The sequence below is a fragment of the Carassius carassius genome, chromosome 2 (genome assembly GCF_963082965.1).
Source record: "Carassius carassius chromosome 2, fCarCar2.1, whole genome shotgun sequence".
NCBI classification, from domain to species: domain Eukaryota; kingdom Metazoa; phylum Chordata; class Actinopteri; order Cypriniformes; family Cyprinidae; genus Carassius; species Carassius carassius.
In genome coordinates, this window is record NC_081756.1 from 16,201,129 (window position 1) to 16,225,780 (window position 24,652).

Consider the following 24,652-nt stretch of genomic DNA (forward strand, 5'->3'; position numbering starts at 1 on the left):
CACCCCCCAGCACTGTGGAAAATCAACGACTGGCAGACGATCTGAACGAGTTTTACTGCAGGTTTGAAAGAACACCCATCACCTGCCCTGAACACCTCCCCACACAACCGTTCACACCAATAACAACTCCTGCAACCAACCCTGAATGCCTCTCCAAACAAACGTTCACACCATTCACAGCTCCTGCAACCAACCCTGAATGCCTCTCCACACAACCATTCACACCATTAACAGCTCCTGCAACCCATCCTGATCACCTCTCCAATCAACCGCTCTCACCATTCACAACTCCTGCAACCAACCCTGAATGCCTCTCCAAACAACTGTTCACACCACTCACAACTCCTGCAACCCACCCTGAACACCTCTCCAATCAAGCGCTCTCACCATTCACACCTCCTGCATCCCCCCTCTCCCCCACACCTGCAATACAGATCAGCGAGGATACGGTGCGCCAGGTCTTCAGGAAGCAGAAAAGGAAAAAAGCACCAGGCCCAGATTGTGTTACACCAGCCTGTCTGAAATCCTGTGCTGACCAGCTGGCCCCCATCTTCACAAAGATCTTCAACAGATCGCTGGAGCTGTGCGAAGTCCCTTCATGCTTCAAACGCTCCACCATCATCCCCATCCCAAAGAAATCCAAAATTACAGGACTAAATGACTACAGGCCTGTGGCTCTAACGTCTGTAGTCATGAAGTCATTTGAAAAACTGGTGCTGGCCCACCTGAAGGACATCACTGGACCCTTGCTGGATCCTCTTCAGTTTGCCTACAGAGCAAACAGGTCTGTGGACGATGCAGTAAACATCGGACTGCATTATGTTCTGCAACACCTAGACAGACCGGGGACCTATGTGAGGATCCTGTTTGTGGACTTCAGCTCTGCCTTCAACACGATCATCCCAAACCTCCTCCTGCCCAAACTAACTCAGCTCTCCGTGCCCACCTCCGTCTGTCAGTGGATCAACAGCTTCCTGACAGACAGGCAGCAGCTAGTGAGGCTGGGAAAATACACATCCAGCACCCGTACAATCAGCACCGGAGCTCCCCAGGGCTGTGTTCTCTCCCCACTGCTCTTCTCCCTGTACACTAATGACTGCACATCTAAGGACCCCTCTGTCAAGCTCCTGAAGTTTGCAGATGACACCACACTCATCGGCCTCATTCAGGACGGTGACGAGTCTGCTTACAGACAGGAGATTAAAGAGCTGGCTGTCTGGTGCAGTCTCAACAACCTGGAGCTTAACACGCTCAAAACAGTGGAGATGATCGTGGACTTCAGGAGAAACCCCCCTGCACTCCCCCCACTCACCATCATGAACAGCACTGTGACTGCAGTGGAGTCATTCAGGTTCCTGGGCACCACTATCTCTCAGGACCTGAAGTGGGACATTCACATTGACTCCATTGTGAAAAAGGCCCAGCAGAGGTTGTACTTCCTTCGCCAGCTGAGGAAGTTTAACCTGCCACAGGATCTGCTGAAACAGTTCTACTCCACCATCATCGAATCCATCCTCTGCACTTCAGTAACTGTCTGGTTCAGCTCAGCTTCTAAATCGGACCTCAGAAGACTACAGAGGGTAGTCCGGACTGCTGAGCGAATTATCGGTACAACCCTCCCATCTATTCAAGAACTGTACTTATCCAGAGTGAGCAAAAGGGCTGTTAAAATCACTCTGGACCCCTCACATCCAGCACACTCCCTCTTTGAACTGTTGCCATCTGGTCGACGCTACAGAGCACTGAGCACCAGAACGACCAGACACAGGAACAGTTTCTTCCCTCAGGCAATCCATCTTATGAACAGCTGATAATAACTGTGGGACACACTACACTATTTATATTTATATACACTACACTTTTTATCCAACACACATACTTAGCGTACACGTAAATCTTTTGCACATAATATACATGTACATACATGGAACACACTATACTACTTATATTTATATTTATATACACATACACTTATTTATCCAAACACACATACTTAGCGTACAGTTACAATTTTTCCACATAATATACATGTACATACATAAATGCTCTTTTTAATATACCTGCCATACATTGTCAATTTGTATATTGTCAATCCTTACCCACCTATTTGTATTTTTTTGTATTTTTTATTCCTTGTGTTTTTTGTTCTGTCGCTGTTATGTTGCACTGCGGAGCTCTGTCACGAAAACAAATTCCTCGTATGTGTGAACATACCTGGCAATAAAGCTCATTCTGATTCTGATTCTGATTCTGATTCTGATTACAAGCACTCTGTGGCTGTGCTGTCTGGCTCTCATTCTAGGTCTGCCCCCAAAATATGTTTATAGTGCCCATCGTATAAACTATTTACCCGATAACAAATTAATTCAGGATGTTTATGGGAAAGGCAACTGTCTATGCAATGAATTATAACTCCCTGGGTCATAGTCCAGTCATTTATTTGAAGGAGGTTTAGAAATGTGGCCGATGTTTAGTTAAACGGTGCAGCTCTCTGGTGGCATTCGCTCTAGCTTATACCTTCCCTGCAGTCTCTGAATCTGACACTTCTCTCTGACAGAGTTTGGAGGAAGCTTTTTATTTGTTGCCTGCAATGGCAGCTCTGACAGTTTGTTTCACCTTTCTTCTGTCCTCTATTCCCCCCCTTCTCCCTCATCTCTTTGGCGTTCTATTCTTTTCTCTGCTGATTTACCCAAAGTATTACATTAGCATTACCTACCTTAAACACCTATTTAATGAACATTACTTTTGATATTAGTGTATACACTTTCTTTACTGTAAATTCAGTAAAACCATTAGACTCGTGCAGAGTCAGAATGAGTGCAGTGACCTTGAATCTGTGATGTGACTTCTGCAGATGCCCCCATTCCTCTATTCTCCTCATTCACAGGGTGCTTAAAACAAGATGAGATAAATATGGGGTTCCTCTAGGTTCTAAATTAGGCACTTTTATACTTGTATTAATCCCGTTGTGACTGTGTTAAGGTTAGGGTTTTACTTAAGGGAGCTTTTGAAAGGGGTGCAGTGTGTAATGTTTCCACTGTTGCTTAGGATGGATGAATAAATGATTTGTTAGGTAGGTAGGTAGGCAGGTGGATAGATGGATCGATAGATGGACAGATGGAGGTAGGTAGGTAAATAGGTAGGTGGGTAGATAAATGGATAAATGGACAGGTAGGTATGTAGGTAGGTACAGTATGTTTGTAGATAGATAGGTAGGTATGTGCACTGACTAATTTCAAAGTCGTTTAAACAGAAATTCTGTTGTCCACTAGTCTAAAAGAAACCATCAGAGGACAGTCAGAAACATTGTCTGTGTATATGTGATTAATTTGGACAAACAATTCCAGATACCTTTTTATTTGAGTTGTTCTAATCTTCCATTAAACCGTCAAAATTGCCAACACTGACGGCAACAAAATCAGCAGAAACACTGAATGAAAATGCAAATTCACTCTCTGACATTAGGAGGTGTTTTTAGATAAGCTGGAAAACCGTGGTTACCATGGTTACCCTTGTAAACAAAACACTATTTTATCAAAGACTATAGACCGATATTAGGTGTTTCTTAATGTCAAAGAAGGATCCTCGGAAGCCAGAATTTCAAGGATGCTACGTCATCGACATCCGTCGAAGGACTGTTCCAATGTCGAGGATCCTCGGAATTTCAACCAAGGACTGTGTCCTTCGTTCGAAAAATATCCTATAGACAGGAAAGGATGCATATGTGTAGGCTATCCTTCGCGCTCCTCGCGCTCTCAAATCACCCACAATCCTATGCGTGCAGCTTTGCTATCATGTTCAAAAATTCAAAAATGTCGACGTTAGCGGAGTCGGAGCGTTAACGGTTTTTATTTACGTTACCAAACATTTGTTATAACTGTAGTAAATATAAGTCAGGTTTAACATAATTAATTACTACCGTATTGATATTGTAAATTATACAAATACAAATACAAATGGTTAACTGAACCGTACCTTGTTAAGTTGTCCAAAGTAATTTAACGCTAATATTATACTATTCACAGCGTTATTCAAACGGACCTTTTTTACTGATGTAATGACGCAATTACGTGCACTTGCTAGCCTGTTCCATTTACGTGTTCTCTGAATGCTAAAGAGAAGCCTCGCCTAGCCTCTGAAGGAAGTGACTTGGAAGGACCAGTCCTGCCAAGGAAGTATCCTTGACATTGAGAAACGCCTATTGTCTTATTATTGGGAGATGACAGGGTCTGTATTACTTACCATTGGAAAAAGCATAACTGCTAACTTGAATCACGTGAGGCCTCTTTGCCAATCATACAATGGCAGTGACATCCGTGGTCGGTGTTACTCGATTTTCGTTTCTGAGATTTTCTGTTTCAGTGGGCTGAGCATAAATGAATATATATGAGTTTCCGGGACATGCAAGTGGAGCTGAGAGTTTTAGTTGAAGGGATATTTCCAACAATGAAAATTACCTCATGACTTACTCACCCTCAAGGCACCCTACGTGTATATGATTTTCTTCTTTCAGATGAATCCAATCAGAGTTATATTAAAAAATGTCTCGGCTCTTCCAAGCTTCATAATGGAAGTGAATGGGTGTTATTTTTCAATAGTCCAAAAGAACTCCAATAAATCACTGTAAGAATTAAACTTTTTTGTTTCTTATTAAAGCTACAAAAGTCCTTCACTCAAGAGCAGTGTGTGATTTTGAATTTGTCTTTTGTTGTTTGATTAATATTAAGCACACAGCAGGAAAATAGCCTGCTGTCACTTTAAGAGCTACCGACACATCCAATTTACCGTTACACACGTATTTTCATTCTCAACACTTTACGTTTACATTTATTACATGACCGACGAAGGTATACATAAAAAATCACTAAGCGCTGTATTTTGCATGTATTTGACTGTTTAGGTGCGCACATTGAGCTAAAAGATTACTTTAAATGTTACTTCGATTAATTGCATAGCCTTAATTGATATTGAAAATTGGTGTGTCTTACCATATTATTTTAATGTATTATCTTAGTTATGAACACACTGGTTTGTAGTGCAAATAGTTTTGCCATTTACCGAGTTGTTATTCTTCTCATTATTTCCCCATAGTGACTAATGAATCGGAAGTCTCGCATGCATGCAAGGTCTTTTTTAGAGAGTAATATTAAAATTACTACATTTTGACTAGTTGACTAGCATTTCCAATGTCGACTAACAGCGGCTGTTCTGTTTTGTCGACTAGTCGACTACACTCACTCATCCCTAGTATGTATGTAGATAGGTATAGGTAGATATAGATAGGTAGGTAGCTAGGTATACAGTAGGTGGATATAGCTGGGTAAGTAGATAAAGATAGGTATGTATATATATTTTAGGTAAGTATATAGATAGGTACTGTATAGGTAGTGATTGATGTTACTTAGATTTGGTAGATATGTAGATAAATAGATAGATAGATAGATAGATAGATAGATAGATAGATAGATAGATAGATAGATAGATAGATAGATAGATAGATAGATAGATAGATAGATAGATAGATAGATAGATAGATAGATAGATAGATAGATAGATAGATAGATTTTTGTTTTGCTGTGTTGTCACTGTTACCATATCCAGGTCACCTGAGACTAACCACTAGAGTTGCGTATGCTGAGTGCTGATATTGTCTGCTGACTACTCCTCCTGTCCTGGTCTCTGTTTTTTTTAGTTTGCCCTCAGGACATTTGTCTGTCAATGTGTATTTGAGTGCTTCTACGTCTCTTCCTCTCTGGGGAACTTGTCCCCAGACTTTGCTTTACTTTTGTTGGTTATTAAATTACAAAAATGCATCTGTGTCACTCTTGATTTCACCATGTATTAGTAACCACACCTTCTACCTGGAAGACATCAAGTCTTTTATTTCTGACTCTTGCAGGGCAAATTTACGCATGTCCAAGCCACCACCAGAGCTGAGGCCTCCCAGCATGGTCAGCGAGTCCTCTGTAGCCTTCTCCTCAACCCCTATGGACACCACCTCAGCTTCCAGGGTGAGAAGCCCAGCCTCGTTCAGTGATGATCTGAGACTGGTTTAATGTGGTCTGTCGTGGTGCTGATTCTCAATAAAGGCAAACATTTACGCAGAGCACTACCGGAGCCTGAAAGTGCCAAGCTGGCTAATTATCTAGAGAGCCTCACCATTGCTAATGTGTGTGTTTATTTCATATTAAATCATATTGAAAACTGATTATGGTTTTACAGGTAATGGGAGAGAGTAAATTGGCCTCATATATTTTTGCTATCTTCCTCCAATTTTAATAAATGACCCAAGCAGAGGATGTAATAGGTTACTGATTTGTCTAGCACCAGAGAAGCAGGACTTCATCTTCTCTGCGGTTTGGCTGCGTTGTGCAGAGGTCATGAGGTAATACTGCATATCTGCACATCTGCAGAGGATTGAGAAATTTACAGAATGCCTCTCGCTACTTCCTGCTAATTAACTCTAAGCGTGTGGCACAGTTAAACTTAAGGTGTAGCAGGAGAACCCCTAATACTCTCTAATATGCACTGCCCTATATAGTTTTTCCAGGTGTTACAGAACATGGGCTATACTAGAGGTCAAAGACCTGACATGCGGTCACATTTCAGGCTGCATTTAAGTGTTTTAATTTTTTTTAATAAATGTAAAATATATAATTAATAATGTTATATTATGAATATAATTAATCACAAATAATTTGAATTAAAAATAAAAAAATATAAATGTGTGTGTGTGATCTATGCATGTGTAAGTGTTCCTGTGGCTCAAGTGGTAGAGCATTGTGTTAGCAGCGCAAGGTTGTGGGTTCGATTCCCAGGGAGCACGTTAGGTAAAAAATGTTAGCCTGAATGCACTGTAAGTCGCTTTGGATAAAAGCATCTGCTAAATGAATTTAATTTAATGTGTATATGTGCACAATTTAATTTATATAATTTCTAATTCTATACAATTTTTAAAACATTCATATTTTTAGATAACATGCATAATGTTTAGCATACCTCATTTTGCATGCATACAAGGTAATGGAAATGCAGAGATGCAGATGTTTCTTTCTATAAGAGAGTGATTTTGACACATTTAAGTTTCAATGGCCTGGCCTGACACACATTTACTCTGTCACTGTGTGGTAAAGAGTCTGGTGCTGGCCTGTCAATGACAGGACTGTGTCAGCATCATATGAGCTTTCACAAACAGATCGATCAAGATCCCAGAGGTCCTCATCTCTGCGCTCACACACACAGACACACACACACACACACACACACTTTACTGGGAATGAACCAGGCTCCTGGTGGGCATCAGTCATTGTCTCACATTTGTTTTTTGTTTTTTAATAAAAATCAAGTGGTTTTCTATTTTCTTTTCAATACCACAGAGTTTGAAACCCAGTGGGAAGGTGCATTGCTTTGGCAAGCGTGACCATTCCATCAAAAGGAACCCTAATGTCCCAGTGGTGGTGAGAGGATGGCTCTACAAACAGGTGTGGCCCTCAAAAGTGAAACCTTGATGCGAGTGATCACAGAATCAGATTTGTATCTTTACTGAATGATGTTCAGATGTTACAATAGTTGTACAATAGTGATGAACTAAGATCCACAGGCAATAAACTGATTAACTGAGCATATTATTCAACATAACATTAAATAAATATTCAATCTGAACCGAGGGGCCTCCAATTAAATGGTAATAATATGTACATTGGTTGGTAACGATAGATTATAAACTGACTGTTATTTTTATTTTTTAATTTAAAAGCTAATATCTGAACATGTTTGGTGGGCTGAAATATTACTGTTCTTTCACCTTCAGGACAGCTCAGGCATGAGACTGTGGAAGAGGAAATGGTTTGTGTTGTCTGATTACTGCCTGTTTTACTATAAAGGTGAGTTATAAAACTCAGCTATAATTAGCTGCAATTATCTAAAACAGTCTCTAATTTTATTGCACAGTAATCACATTTCATAAGTAAAACACTCCATTTCTCTAATACATTATTATGAGAGTACCTACAATTTCTTTTCATTCATCAGGTTTTTCATTTCCTATTTTTATCCCTATTGCTTGCACATATCATATTGAATAATTACACTGTATGATTTTAACACAGTTCACACTAAGTAATACTGTTTTTATCTTTAATATTTTTGCTGGGTAGAGTGGAGTGTCACTTATTTTCTGTCATCTGTGACTTTAAGTGTATTGCTAATAAACCATTACTCAAATGCAATCTAACAATTTTCAAACATTTTCAATGAGCATCTGTTCCTTGCTCACAGATAGTCGAGAGGAGACAGTTCTGGGCAGCATTCCTCTGCCCAGCTATGTCATTTCCCCCGTGGGACCCGAGGACCACATTAGCCGCAAGTACGCCTTCAAGGTAAGAGCGTCATGAAAATCTGTGTCTCTAATGCTACTCTGTTCCTGTGTGTTCATTGGCTACTCCCTCAAGAAGTCTGTGTCATATTATCAGTGGTGTTGTGTGGGCAGCAGTCTGGGCAGGGATGACTGATTAATGTGGCAGTCGTTTGGCTCCTCTCTCTGACCACACTGATCACTAAGTAAGCCTTCTCTGTTCAGGGCACTCACAAATTCATAAGGGACTCAACTAAAACTCTGCTTGTTTTAGCTAATCATTTTCCTCTATTTTTCTATTATAACATTATATAGACTTATTCTTTAAATTTGGAACAGCCCTTCTCTTTTTGTCCAGTATTGTTAGCCTCAGTGTCTGTCAGCATACTGCTGTCATCACCGAAGCTGCTGTTAGCTCACAGGAATTCACACTGAGCTTCCACAGTCCTGTTCTCTTTCACAGAGCAGACATGGGAACATCATTATCTAAACCCTTCTCTGAGTGAGGCCTATGGGCTAGTTGCATATCTCCGCCATCTTGGATTTCAGGTCTTGCGAGTGTGTGCTTTGATACTTCCGGTTGTGCTAAACGCCAGTGCAGAGAACCGGAGAAATCCAAATATTACCTTCTATATATGTTTACAGGATTTATATGCAAATAAGATTTGCACTGCTTTTATTACTATACTACAAATGTTAACTGATCCAGTGCATTTGAAACCGTGTATGTTTGGGTCCGGTGAATGAATTAAATACACTGTTCACGAAATGAAAATTGAACTCATGGTGTGTACACACAGATACATAATTTATTTTTACCTTACCAATTATGTAAATGTAAAAATTACTTATTTCTCGAAAATGTTTGTATTACATTGATTATTATTTTTTTGTCTAATGAAATGTTCACCTTGTGAGACATGGGCTGTGATTTATCTTCACATTTCTCAACTGTGCACATACATTAGTTTGTTTCATCATCATTTTCACAACAAATTTTATTATTTGACAGTCAACTTTGCATTAAACATTTTTAAATGAAAAAAACGGGCTGTAAAATAATACAACTAATACATGACTAATTTTAATATTTGTTTTATCTGAAGAATTCTTAACAAAATACTTGCGCTGCTTATAGACAAAATTATTAATGCTGCAGATATTTTACAAAACAGATCAACATTGATATAAACATACATGAATGCAAAAATGCGATCTTTTAATTAATGCAAACCTAGCATTATGTTAAACTGTACACAGTTATAAACTGTTATCAAATAAAGTTAATAAAACATACATACTTTATCAGAAATATCTGTCTCGTTTGACAGTCAGAAATCTTATGATCTTATAGATAACAGTCAGAACAAAATCAGCTCTCCGAAAATGTAAAGCATTGCATATTTGAGTGGTTTGTGTTTGAATGAAGAAATCCCTGTGGACTGATTAACCTGACACTGACGCTGATCCGCATAATCAACAGAAGAATAAAGCAATCTCCGCGTTATATCTTGATGAATTTCCACACAGAGGTACGCAAAAATTTAGGGAGGATGTTCGTGTCTTTGACTATTCGCTGTTAAATTTGAAAAAACATTAATTATATCCATCTAGTCAAGTTTCGTATGTAAGTTTCCCTTATAGTAAATGCGAGCGTCGCAGGACCGGAAAATAAGTATGCACACACTCGTTTCGCTGAAGCTCACCGACGCCATCTTGTGCACCTAGCCCATTGATGACAAGCTTCCATTGAGCCTCACACACTTCCTCCCACTGTTTACTGCGCTCCAGCGGACAGTGAAATAATGTTTAAGGCCAGAATATCCCAGAAGGCTTAGAATCATGTATATTATACCTACTGCTCTGGAAAATTAAATCTGGCTTAAACCTTTGTACCACTGAGGTGGAAAAAACTGCAGTTTTTCACTGATAACTAACCTCTAGCTTTGTATCAGTCTTTGCTTTTTTTGCTTAATCTACCTTGGTCTCCTTCTGAAGCAGAGCCTCTTCTAAAGAACAATACTCCAGGAATGTTTGATCCCATCACTGCAGCTCATTCATTTCCTCTGCTCCTTGGCTCCAGCATCCTTCCTCATGGGTACACGGTGCAAGCATCATACAAACTCCATTACCCTGCCTGTATTCCCCAGTGCTGGAATTTGTTTGACTGTTGTGCCAGCAGGCAGATTAATTATACATCTATTCCTCTATTCCTAATATCCTCCCTCTTACTTGCCCTACAGTATGTAATGTACCAGAGCAAGGTGCGAGGCCTTGTTCACTCATTGGCGCTCTGGGTGATAATTAGTAGGTTGTTACTTAAGAAATCTCTATCAGTGAAACTAGCCAGCAGCTATTTGAACATTCAATATTCAGTCTACTGTTTGTCTAATGTTTTCTACTCTAACAGGCTTCTGTTAGGCAGCAATTAAATAGTTTGTCTGCATACTGTACATGTGAAGAAGAGTCTTGCATGTTTGTTTATTTTCTGTAATTTTAAGATATCTTTAAAACTCTCTGCTGGAAGGTTAATTTCTTTATTTAATAACGATCTGTTGGTCAAAAACGGCAAATTCAAGTGACCAACTTAAACCCGTTCTGAAAACGTTGGCCTCACACACAATTTGAATGGTTGGATTTTGCATAAGAAAATTCACAGAACAACGGTAAATGCGACAGCAATTTTATGAGTATGAGCAGTTTTTCAGTGTATCAGAAACAGCGCAGCCTGAATACAAATGAATAATTCTTAATAATGTGTTTCTTTTAGAGAATCAACTGTCTGGTTGTTGTCACCATCTGAGAAGTTGGCAGGAAGTCATGAAAGGTCTTAATTTCATGTAGGAAGTGATATGACATGTATTTGGGTTTAAAAATAGAAGAAGATTTTTTGTTTCAACTGATTCATTTATTCAGCTGCAGCAGTTAAATGTTATGATGTTTATTAATAATCTTGTCCCACTCTCTGGAGTGTTGTAGTTCTGCTTAGATTTGCTGCCTCTAATCCTAATTGCATTTCCACTCACTATGCTTATCTGGCTAATATTTCACAACCAGGGACATTTCAACACATAATCTAGTTTTGGTTAAGATTTTTCACATAGGCCGTGATCCACCTCGCTCTGTTTTTGCACAACTCACACTTATTCTCTCATTCCTATTGGCCTATTGCTTCCTTTTGTGACCTGGTGCATTATGGGAGCTGAACCGGGTGCATCTGGTGGAATGGCCGTCTCCTGAGTCAGCCTCTTGCATGAATAGGTATTTTAATTTCCATTCATTACTATCAGCAGATCTCCACTCCATCACCATCCAGTACATGGCATTTTCCATGGCAGATGAAAAATGCACATAGCCCATGTGCATTGATGTGTTTTAGCATGCAACTCATTCTGCTTCCTCTGGAACAGGCAATGCCAGCTCGACAATCCTATCTTCATATTCTTCATATCTTCCAGATGTGAATATTGGATATAAAGACTGTAAAGACTGGCACTGCTCTCTTCTTACCTTATCACTTGCATCAGTATTTCCAGTGTTGGTCATCATTTACACCTTTGTACACTCTCATATGCAATTCAGTCAATTCTCAGTACTGTAACTATAATATGAAGTGGGTCTGTTGGTAAATGTATGTGATTATATTTACAATTTTTGTTTATACACTACCATTTAAAGGTTTGGGGTCGGTAAGATTTATTCAGTGTTTTAAAAAACAAAATATTGTGAAATATTACAATGTAAAATGACGTTTTAAAATATTTAAAAACGTAATTTATTGTTGTGATGACAAAGCTGAATTCTCAGCAGCTATTACTCCTTCAGAAATCATTCTAATATGCTAATTTGTTTTTCAAGAAGCATTTCTTATTATGCTGCTTAATATTTTTATGGAAACTGAGATAAGAACAGCATTTATTTGAAATAGAAGTCTTTTGTAACACTGTAACATTTAAAACATTCACTGTCAGATTTGATCAATTTAATGCATCCTTGCTGAATAAAAGTATTAATTTCTAAAAAAAAAAAAACTTTTCATGTATAACACATCTGAATTGTTATTCTGTATTTTTATGTATGTTTTTAACCAGATGTGAATTTCACACAGACATTAAGGCCAAAAGATAAACATATGTATGTATGCATCATCTTGAATGTTTAATTTAAATATAATTTATATCTGAGGAATATTCCAGGTTATTTACAACTTCTAATCTATGGACAACATTTTTGGCATGTTTTTGAATACCACAACTTTTATAAGTCTCTTTTGTTTGCTCCTCTAACAAAAACATATTTTTGTATTGGACATAGCTTAAGTGCAAACACAATAACAATTTTTTAAATGGCTGTTCTTTTGCAACAGTTGCATTTTTCAAATGTTTTGGCACCCCGTCTCCATAACAGTTAACTACAGTTGTGTTTTTGGTCATTTTTCACAACCGTTGGAACATTGTTTTTTTTTTTTTTTTGTGCCACAGATGCTGTCCATGAATGTTAAGTAGGAAATAAAACCTCTGAAAAGGTTGAGTGATCGAGCAAATTCCTCTGATTAATCACTGCATATCCCACGTAGAGGGATAACCCTGAATGAAAGCCCAGGACTAGATGGGTAATCTGAGGTCATTAACTTCTTAAAGACAGGAATTTGACAAGAATATAAATCTGCAGACAATGCTTTCCTTCAGTAGCTGATACTTGATATAACAGGCACTGAAATCACTGCCCAGGTTTTGTCTTCCATTTCTCATTGTTTGTCATGATTAAATGTTATTAATGGTTACAAGATACTGTTAGGTCTTTCTTTTTGCTTTCTTCTATTGTAAAATTTATTTTGTTTATTCACATTTGAATGTGTAGATGGGTGTATATGAGTAAGAGATTGTATTGCATTAAATTAAAAGCATTTTGTTTTGTAATGGAATAACGAAAAAAATGCCTTTACATCCTTACAGAAACATTGAAAAAGTATCCTGAGATATTACACGTGTCTCTCTGACAGCCCTAGGGTCAGTAAACTGCAGAAGAATGAATGCAGGACACTATAGTTTAGACAGTCTGTCAATCATTTTGAGTGTTCAGGTTTGCTGAAGAGTTTTTCAGATGACAACACACACATCATATAGACTTCTCTGGTCAACGCATGTGCGCTATCAGGCGAAGAACTGCAAGTCAATGAGAAAACAGTAGGATAATATGAAGACTTCATGAGAAGATATCGGATATTGGAGGGGCTGCTTTAGCCATTAGTGTGTGACAGGCAGGATAATAGACTCCTAGAAAGGAGGGAAACGTGCTGTGAGCAGAGATGCAGCTGTCGAATTGTGAATTAAGAGACACCTTCAGTGTAGCCCAAAGGCAGATGCATTGACTTTCTACAGAATGAGTCCATGTTACCAGATGTAAGCTCTGTGTGTGTGTGTGTGTGTGTGTGTTGTAGGGGTGGAAAGAACTGTCTGCTGTCTGTTTGAATGGGTCTGGGTGTGCCTGGCAAAAGCGCTGAGCGTGACTCACGTTTCGATGTGCGAGTGGTGGCTGTTCCCCCATCAGAGAGATTAGACCAACAGTTGCATTTTGGCAGTAGCAGATTTAGTGAACAGAAGGTGCATGGAGCTAGTTTAGCTGGGGGCTGTTAATCCTGGCCTTAAACAGTAAGAGAATTAACAGCTTTGTTTATGTGTGTAAGTATTTGTGTGCATCTTTAATGTTGTGTGTTTTTAACATTTGTGTGGTGTGTTTGGTGTGTACAATTGACCCAAAAAGTATTTGAACACTTATTGTACACTTGATAACCAGATGAAGAGGGGGAGGGCAAGTATAGAGATAATTGTGTGTAAACCTTCTGCTGAAGTAAATTATATAATATTTGTGGAATAGGTGAAGTAAGTAGAAAAGAATTTCAATCATCTCCTCTCTGCAGGAACGGCTCAGATTTTATTGATTGATCATTTGTTTGCCGTGTACTGAAGGTTGGAGTTCAGCTCTTCAATGCCGATTTTCTGACAAGGATGATTTTTATTCAATGAAAGACTGTTTGTACCTCGGACTAAAATAAAAAGGTAGCAGATGTTATGTCTCGAAATAGTGGCTTAATGTCAGTATTATAATTTTATTTCTTCCAACTACAACTTTATTGCTTAGAACTGTGATTTTAGATCTCACAAATATGACTTTTATTTCCCACATTTTTTTATGAAAGAAATTAATACTTTTATTCAGCTAGGATGCATTAAATTGATCAAAATGTATATTTTATATTTATTACTTTAAAAAAGATTTATATTTTAATTAAATGCTGTTCTTTAGAACTTTCTATTGATCAAGAATCCTGAAAAAAAATACATATATTAAAATATAAATGTGATTTTAAAATGTTTTAAATTGTTACATTAAAATATTTCAATTGCTGTCTTACTGCAGCCTTGGTGAGTAGCTTTTTTTAAAAGCATTAAAAAATCTAACATAATTTCTTTTGGGAGTGTATATCTCACAAATGCGACTTTCTGCCTCACAGAGTCAATTTTAAACATTCTCACAGTTAGTAACTATTATATACTCTGAGGCATAAAGGGCTTTCATATTCTGAAGCATAGTCTGCAGTACAACAATTATTAATCAATTATTTTTTTAACAAAAGTCTTAAATGCTTGCATAGTACAGATCACTAGTGCAGATCATTTGACTGAAGTGCATGATAATATTTGTAACAATGATAATGTAGTCATTGGTTAGTAATCCTCTTACAGGCTATTTCCTGAGCTCTGATCAGCAAAATAAACAGACCAGATCAGCATGACTCTAAACTTGCTACAGTGATGCTGTCACAGCAGTAAAGGTGCCCGCTGGTCCCAGTGCCTTACATGCACGTGCAACCTCTATGCGTGGTCAGAGCTGATGGTCCCCTCTGTCTCTCTGTCTCTCCCTCAGGCCTGCCACACGGGAATGCGCTCCTACATTTACAATAAGAATTCTCTGATTGGCTCGCAGGCTGAGCACTGTGGCATGAGGACCTACTTCTTCAGCGCTGACACACAAGAGGACATGAATGGCTGGATCCGGGCCATGAACCAGGCTGCACTGATGCAGAGCCATGTTGTGAAGAGGTCAGTCACCTCCTGCTGCTGCAAAGCTTTTCTTAGGGCTGGTGTCTAGAAACAAGATCAGTATCTTCTCAGAGACCTGGGCAGTATATTCCATTAAATACAACAGGATAACCCTTACTTTTTTTGTAATTTAATTGTCAGACTTAAAAAAAAAAAAAAAAAGAAAAAAAAAAAAAAGGATAGCAAATGCATTAAAAGTACATAAAAATAAATAAATAAATCAAGATGCAAAAATATAAATAAATAATACACACCAATGGATAAAAAAATAAAATAAAAAGTAATTCCTTCCTATTTTTGCTGGATTCATAAAAATACACTTGACCTCTGAAACAACTTTTCTTTTCTGCTGACATGGCCAAGGCTGCATTGTTGGAGAAAAATAATATTAGCCAACAATATCAGTGTGTAATATTTTTCACTCCTTCATGGTCCAGTCAAATCCCTATGGGTTTTATCCTTACAGATCCCCTTACAAGAATGTCCTTACAAGTTCCCTTACGTATTCTTTCTTAAAAAATCGTCACGTTAAAAAAAAACAAATGTATTATGAAAGCCGTTTCATGTTTTATTTTAGAACTGGCTTAAAATTTGAGACATTTTTATAAAGTGACCCAGTATAGTATTAATTATGTTCTCCACTGATTTCTCCTGGCTCTTTAATTTCCTTTATTTAACCCTCATTAATGTCATTTAAACTTTATTTTCCTAATTCTTTGATATTATGTTCTTTGAATTTATATAATGTAATGATTGATACTTCCAACTTAGAAAATGACCTGCAAATTCACAAGGTGCAAAGGTATTAATCTTATAACGGACCTAAAGAGCATCTGAACATCAACAATCGATTTAAAAAAATTACCTGGTTTGCTGTATTTTGGGGTCTAAATAATTTTTGTAGGCTTAGTGTGACCGCAGCTTTGCTCTTTATGCTGACTTGTTTGTGTATTTGAAGTAGCTACTTTTTAAAAATTCATTTCGGGGACCGTTTGCTGTCACCAAAAATGTTTGGATCATTTTTAAGATAGGAACAGGAATGCTGATGGCATTAATAAACTGTAGCTGTATGTTGTGGTCTAGTTATTTAAAGGAACACCTCAACCAAAAATGTACTTACCCTCAAGCCATCCAAGAATTTGTTTCTTCATCAGAATGGATTTGAATACATCACTTGCTCAGCAATGGATCCTCTGCAATGAATGGGTGCTAGTATTAATTTAACTAGAATTAATTCCAAACAGCTGATTATAATATCACAATAATCCAAAAGTATTCCAAATGACTCTAGTCTATCAAATAATAATGTCTTATGAAGTAAAAATGTAAAATGTATAATTTATAATTAAGGCATTTTAGCTTTAAAATGTTGCTTCTGGCCAAAATATGGCAAGACAATAATAACCCATGATAACACTTCCTCCAGGCCATCCCCTGTTGTCCTTTCACATTATGATTTAGATCTGCTTTGAACTGTGTTTTTGCTTCTAAATGGTACTTTATTTTGTGGAATATTGTGATGTTTTCATGGTGGGTAAGTAATCAAAAGCTTAATTTCTTATCAAGACAAATTCATCTACATTTGGGATAGCCCTGAGGGTACGCACATTTTCAGGAAATGTTCCATTTTGGGGTGAAGTATTCCTTTAAGCTAATGTCTGATCTACAGATCACAGCAGAAGCAGTGTGGTGTGTTCTCATCTGCTGCTGTGGTGCTGGCGCAGATAGTTGAGTACATTTTGACACTGCAGCTCTGGGGAGGAGTATCACTGCGGCACGCTGCAGCCAGCTGACTGTGGGCCACCAGCCCAGAACACAGCACTCGAAATGGGGCGTGATGTTCGTGTGCTGCCCCCATGCTCTTCACGCCCATGAGTGCAGAGAGGGTTTGTCCCTAGGACTTTCCTTATAGCTGGGCTTTTATAGTATACATAAAAAGGAGAGTAGATGGTTAATAACCATGAAGGTGGTTTATATATGTCATTTATGGTTGGTAGGGCTAGTGTAGTCTAGATTTTGTAGGCAAATGCTTTTACACAAATATGTGGAGTGTGGGAAGTGTTGCTATACTTGCCAGTCTGATGCCAAACCCCCTGTCTGATCACGGTGAGGGGTTAAATGTCAATGTTAGTGCTGCTGAACTATTTTGATGTTCCACTGTAGGCCCTTAGTTCATGAGAGGGAGATTTTGAATGTTATATAACAGTGCCATCTAGGGATAGATTCACAGTATTGCACATGATGATGATGTCATACGTGTTTGAAAAGTCATGTTTCAATTAGGATAGATCTAGATGGTCAGTTCATGGTCTGTTATCTGCACACTGAGTTGTAGATTCAGTTATAATTAATGCAAAAGTCTGAACTCATTTCTGTCCTGTTGCTTCCTAATACTGCTACATCATTGGAAATAAGTCTTAAGTTATAGCTCATTTTAAAGGTCAAATATTAACTGTTCATTTTCTACTATTAAATAACTCTTTTTTTTCCCATAGAGAAGCTGAAAGAAGCTCCAAACCTGAGCAGCAAGCAGTCCCTCAGACCAACCATTTCAGAAGCAGCGTCAAAATATCCTCCCAGGCTGTGGACACGGCAGAGCTGAGGCCGGAGCGAGATGAGGAGGAGTGCTATGTGTACAGCAAGGAAGTGTCGGAGGATCCTGTTAAAATCTCCTCTGGAGAGATGGAGATGGAAGGGATTTCCCAATCAGGTGCCCGTTTTTGCCCACCTTCTTCTGTGCCCACTTACAGGAATGGGCAGCCCTCCTCAGGCATACCTGATCAGAACGGGATCGTGGTGTATAAGAGGGGTCTCGTCCCCCGTCCAAACACAGAGAAAAAGGTGCAAAGGAAAACTGCGGTGGCTCAGGTCGAGCACTGGGTGAAGGTGCAGAAAGAAGACCCCAAAAGGTAAGTTTTGTGTGTTTAGACAGCTCTATATGTGCTGTGATGGGGGGATTAATGTTAGGAAACCATACAGAGTTATGGGTAATACTCAAATTAAATGATGTAACATTGGGAACTCAAACCATCTGTGGGATTCAGTTCTTACTTTTTATGAAGGAGCTCCTACTAGTGGTTATGATGTAAACGCACTAAATATTAAAGGGAATGTTTTGTGTTCTAGCAACAGCATTCTGGTTATTGCAGTTTTTTTAACACCTCTTATTTTTGTAAAATCCATCTAGTTATCACATTCGGGCTATTGCACTTGCAATAAAAGCCTATGAGGCATATCAGCATTTGGTGTTTCTACATTGCAGAAAAACACCATTGTAAAACAATGACTTACCTTTAAGTTTATTTTTCACATAAATTGATATCTATAATATAATTATCATTTATTAATGATAATTAAATTAATAATAATATATATTAATAATATATAGGTCAAACTTTACTTACATTTAAATTAATTGTTTGGTCCAATGCACTTATTGTGTACATACAGTACATGTACATTGTATATTTTCAATATACCTGCATGTAAATACATCTGTAATTACATTTATAATTACACTGTTGACCCTCCCTTACACCTTAACACACCCTTAAACCTACCCATACCACCAAACCTTTCCCTGACCTTACCCGTATCCCACCTCAATAGCAGCAAAAGTGTTTTGCAATACAATATGAACACAATAACTACATTGTACTTGATGTACGTTCATAGTATTTAAGGCCTCTTAATATAAAGTGGGGCCAATATATCTATATTATTTCCTTTTATTAGTTTATTAGTATAATAATAATAATAATAATAATAATTACTATTATTATTAATATTTTTGTTGTTGTCATTTGCATAATAGTTATTATATTAGTTATGATTGTTGTTAGTGATTAATAATAATAATAGTAATAATTAATTTGCAGCTCAGGTCAGAAAAAAAAACATTTTAAAAGAAGAAAAAAATGAATGTTTTTTAATATAAATACTTTGTATAGCATATGAATGCTAGCTGACAGTGAGAAGGACAGAATATTAACAGTAAAATAACTTTTTACAAAATAACAGCCATCCCACTGCTGAGTACACCCTTCCCAGATGGACACCACCTCTCCAGCCTAAGACCGTCATGATGGAGAAGTACCAGTCGTTGCCAAAGACCACTCGCCACCACTCTGGAGGCAGTTCCCCACCAGTGCCCCGTAACCTGCCTAGTGACTATAAGTACGCCCACGACCGTCTTAGTCACTTTCGTATGTCCTCTGATGAGCGGTTGGCCACTAAAGAGGGCATGGTGTGGCAGCTGTATGAGTGGCAGCAGCGCCAACAGTTCCGCCATGGAAGCCCCACTGCACCAATCTACACCGGGCCTGACTACATGGACACATCTGCCTTCAGAGTTACTCTGGAAATGCCACGATCCATATCTGTACCTCCATCACCATGTGACATACCCCCACCCAGCCACCACTCCAAGTCCTTGTCCCCACGCAGGCCCCACACGCCCGCCGACAGGGTGACCGTATGCCCACTGGATGACTTCGCCACCGTGGACACTCCCAGTTTGGGTTCTCCCAGAGGAATATGTTCCCAGATCTCAAAGGTAGGGAACGTGGGGGAGTTCACATAATCTCACAATTTTAAATCACTTGTGGCGAGTTCTTCTCTTTGTTCAGACCACAGAAGTATTGACCACTAAAAGCGTTAAGGGTTATGGGAAAACCGAGTTTCCCTTTACTCAAGCTTTGATTTGGACTTTGTGACAGGATTCACACAGTCTTCACTTAGGGCTTGACTGCCAGGTGCAGAGGGTGTGTTAAAAGAGAGCGTTTTTGTTTATGTGTTGCTGAAAATGCTTTTGTGACAAATAGTAGCATCTGCCAGCCACACCCCCCACATGAGAGCGCCGCTCCCAGTGCCACATTCACACGCAGCAGTCACAGAAGACACTGTGCCTCTTACAAGTTAACATACTGTCACTACCATTTCTGCTCTGCATACGGCACGACTCGTGTGAACTCACTAATTACATGCCTCCAGCAGAAAGATTCACAGAAGCTGTCAAAAACCAGAAGCAGACCTTCAATCAGTGTGCAGTTATAACACAAAGAATATACAGCAGAATCTACAAATCTGAGATATTAGTGAAAACGTTTTCATTATTGTTGTTGCATGTTATATTATCAGCATAACCAGACAACTGACTAATTAATTGCATTTTAATAGCATTCATTGCTATCAAATTAATTGCATTTTAATAGCCTTTTTAGCATGATGAATAGCATGATTTGAGAATGATTAAAAAGAAACGATTAAGTTCTTTTGAATTTTCTGTTTGTCAAACATATAAAACATATTTAAATATTACACAGTTTTCTGTTTTCAGAATGGATAATAAGAAGAAGAAATATTTCTGGACCATCATGTGACACTGAAGACTGGAGTAATGGCTGCTGAAAATTCAGCTTTGTCATCATAAAAATAAATGACATTTTAAATATATATATTAAATTATAAATGAGTTATTTTAAGTTTTAATAATATCTCATAATGTTATTGTTTTTACTGTGTATTAATTACATAAATCCAGCCTTGGTTTTTAAAGAGAGTTCTTTAAAAAATATCAAAACTCTTACCAATCACAAACTCTTAAACAGTCATGTACTGTACAAAAAAATGTATACATTAAATATTATTTATTAATAGGGAAAGTATCTATTTTAGGAAGTTTGTGAACATTTGAAGTTTTTTTTTTTTTTTTTGCATTCCAGTCACTTTTTGCTTTCAAGTTACTTTTTTTAACTAGTATTTGTAATTCAAACATTTTGATGTTGGAGATATTGCAGTCTCTCAAATAATATAAAGTCATAAGTACTGCATGTATAAAATTAGAAAAGAATAATAAAATGATGTTCTTCTTCTAAAAGAAGATTTGGATAAACTATATATATCACACAGCAGGACACACTGTCTCTGATTTATGATGTTGACTACCCAGTTGCAGATGTCTATGCATCCTAAAGACTAGAATGTGTTTCATAGAGCTGTACAGTTTGTGTGTTTCGTAGAGTGAGTTTTCATAGCTGTTGTCGTAGAGCATATCTCTTTGGAGGATATCTAAGAATGTGTTTATCTGGTAAGATTCGCCAAAGGCTAAGCAAAGCGCCCAATAAACCTCCTCAGCAGTGGTCTCTTTCTTCTGATCTTGTATTTAAATAAAAAACCTATTATACAGCAAAAATGCAGTACCGTGGGATTCCCATTGGAAACAGTCTACAGTGCTACTCTGCTGATAGCAAACAAATGTTATTTTAAAAAAGCATGTTGAAGATAATTTATGTGTAGTTAATTAAATCTCTTGTTGTTTCTGTCCTTTTAAGGTGCTACGATGGGCCTAGATGAAGAATTTTGTATGTTAAGCAAAACTGTCAAACTGTCAAAGCCCTGTGGCACATTTGAAATCAAGCGCACAGTTTCTTAGCTAAAATAAACAGATGCATGGGTAAAATGTGCTCTGCTGAACCTTAGTTTTGTGCTTAACTTTGAAACTGGCTTTTACCTGACTGTACAGTATCTATTAACTAAAGGAGTGAATTTGAGAATGATAGAACTGTGATTGTCTTCGTTTTCATTGTAAGTGCCACCATTCTTTGTATTTTTGTGTCTTCACAGAGCTCACAAATAGAGAGGAGATCCATGCCAACAATGGGGTACATCACGCACACAGTCAGTGCACCAAGTCTGCATGGAAAAACGGTAAGACTTCCATTGAGAGCAGACTTTTTCAGATGAGCTACTCAGAAAACATAGGAGATCTGCTTGGCAGATGACATTTTGGCCATGAGGAGGTTTTTGCTTTCTAGTTTTGACACAGTTAGCTATGTTTTTTAAAGACTGGCAGTTACAGTTCGCCTTAGTCCACTTCTATTGGCCAAATTTCACCTTCATCTTGGCACTGCCCTGGTGGTCACCTCCTGAAGTGCTTTCTTTCCCGTCTCCCCGCTGTCCTGCAGCCGGAGGAGTTGACCCTGCTGCTCATCCAGCTCAGGAGACACCGGGCCAAGATGGCCAGCGTGCACTGCGACACATTCACACACCTGCAGAACCACCACAACAGCCTCTCAGGCCCCAGTTTGCAGGTTAGAGGGTCACTTTCTCCCCTCAACCCATCCTGAGCACATCATGCCCTCTTTTCCCTACCTCCCCTATCCTACGCTGTTGGTTCTAGTTATGATTGCGTTGGTTTAGTGTTAGCTGTCCGTTAGCATGGAGTCTGTAGTAGAATATCTTAAGGCTTGGGGCTGCACAATGTGATGTAACAGCCTGTTTTTTGTTTTTGAAGGTCTTTTCTTCTACATTTTGCTTTTCTTTGTACTTTTTTTGTAGTTTCTTCATCTCTTGTATTTTGGATTGTCGGATTGCTCCTCAGTTAACAGCATGTTGCTTGTTGACTTGCCTGCAGTCACATGATTGAATGTTTTCATGAACAGAAAACATATTGAAAACTTCACTGGTTGATTTATTTATATGCAATTTTGGATATGAAAAGTCAGAAAAGTAACCAAGAATTAGTGTAAACATTTGATAGAATAGACATTAGCTGTGACCAATTCAACACTCTAGATCTGTCAGTTACAGGGTTGCACATTAAAACGTAACTACTATTCTACACCATTTACAGCATTGTTGTGAAATACTTCATTGTACTGCCCCCCCCCCCCACCAACTGTGCTACATTTTCAGCATTCTGTGGTGAATAGAAAGTAAAACAAAACAGCATAGAAATTTAAAACTTTTGTAACTTTATTTAGTAACATTATAAATATCTTTATTGCCACTTTGGATCAATTTAATACATCTGTGCTAGGGATGGGCGATATATCGCATGCGATTGTCACGCGCATTTCGTCAGTAAAGCCGGTTCCCTGATTAGCGGTAAATTGCCATCACCTGGTTTCAAATGGAGCGGCATTTAATAGACAGAACCGCAGTTCACTGACAAGCAATGCAATATCACGTTCATTCCTGGAGGCGATTCATCTGCGATAATGAACGTGATATTACGTTGCTTGCCAGTGAACTGCAGTTCTGTCTATTAAATGCCGCTCCATTTGAAACCAGGGGATGGCAATTTACCACTAATCAGGGAACCGGCTTTACTGACGAAATGCGTGTGACAATCGCATGCGATATATCGCCTATCCCTAATCTGTCCTAAATAAAAGTATTCATTTCAAAAGTAAAAAAAAAAAAAAACAATTACCACAACATTTGAACAGTAGTGTATTCATTTATATTTTTTCATAACCATTATGTTAATTATTGTAACTCAGAGTAATGAATGACTTGTCAATCCCATTACATGCACTTGCGCAGTGTGTAATACTGTACCAGCATTTGGATTAACAGTGCACATGCAAATCAGTCACAGTCTTGCATGCTGTACTCTCAGTCAAGTCACGTGACCTCTTTCTCCATTTCCCGTTCAAAGGCAGATGACACTTACATCCAGCTGAAGAAGGACCTGGAGTATCTAGACCTAAAGGTGAGCTCTAGTGGATCTGCCTTCACCTTCACCTTCCTCCTCCTCTCATCTTCTCTCTCTCTCCTCAAGGCAGAAATCTTCCTGATTTCCCCCCTCTCCTTATTCTCTACAACAGCTGCTCTGCTCTCTAACCCTGAAGGATGTGTTGAGTCAATTTTGGAAATCAATGATTAAATACATTTACATCCGTCATTATTCAATGTAGAACAATGTTTGATTTGAAGCTTTTCCTGCTAGAAATCAGATTTTATGCTGCAATTTAAAATAAATGTCTTTGTGGCTACTGCATGGATGAAGTGACTAGTGATGGTTCCCAAGAGAAGATTTTGACAATTGAAAGTCACTTGAAAACTAGAATCTGATTCTCAATTTTTTCCCTATGTACAGTGGCATCAGTGGCCTTTATTGCTCTTATATAGAGTTTTTCCACTTTTTTCAAAAACCTTTTTTTTTTTTATATATCAATACTGCTCTGATGAGGGATTGTTATAGCAATCACATTGTAAATGTGAACGTTATGTAAAGGCTGTGCTAATTTGTTTGGTAAGGAGACATTTAGTCATCCATGAAGACATGAAGCATCAAGGAATTATCCTAGAGTGTGAGGTTTTCTGTGAATGAGTGAACGTTTACAGACAGCTGCTCTTACTTCTACTACAGTATCCTTTAGCTAACCCCCTGTTTATCATTAAATGATAG

At 38.2% G+C, this 24,652-nt stretch overlaps 1 protein-coding gene across 1 annotated transcript in view; it reads left to right on the forward strand.

The window, feature by feature from the left end:
- The window catches only part of LOC132104422 (pleckstrin homology domain-containing family A member 7-like), a 99,615-nt gene that overhangs the window by 61,959 nt on the left and 13,004 nt on the right, over positions 1–24,652 (forward strand). Inside the window, exons 5-14 of the mRNA XM_059509889.1 lie at positions 5,900–6,011; positions 7,377–7,481; positions 7,811–7,883; positions 8,278–8,378; positions 15,281–15,456; positions 17,952–18,365; positions 19,477–20,011; positions 22,081–22,164; positions 22,422–22,547; positions 23,900–23,953. Coding sequence (XP_059365872.1) covers positions 5,900–6,011; positions 7,377–7,481; positions 7,811–7,883; positions 8,278–8,378; positions 15,281–15,456; positions 17,952–18,365; positions 19,477–20,011; positions 22,081–22,164; positions 22,422–22,547; positions 23,900–23,953 — 1,780 coding nt within the window. The remainder of the gene's footprint in view (positions 1–5,899; positions 6,012–7,376; positions 7,482–7,810; positions 7,884–8,277; positions 8,379–15,280; positions 15,457–17,951; positions 18,366–19,476; positions 20,012–22,080; positions 22,165–22,421; positions 22,548–23,899; positions 23,954–24,652) is intronic.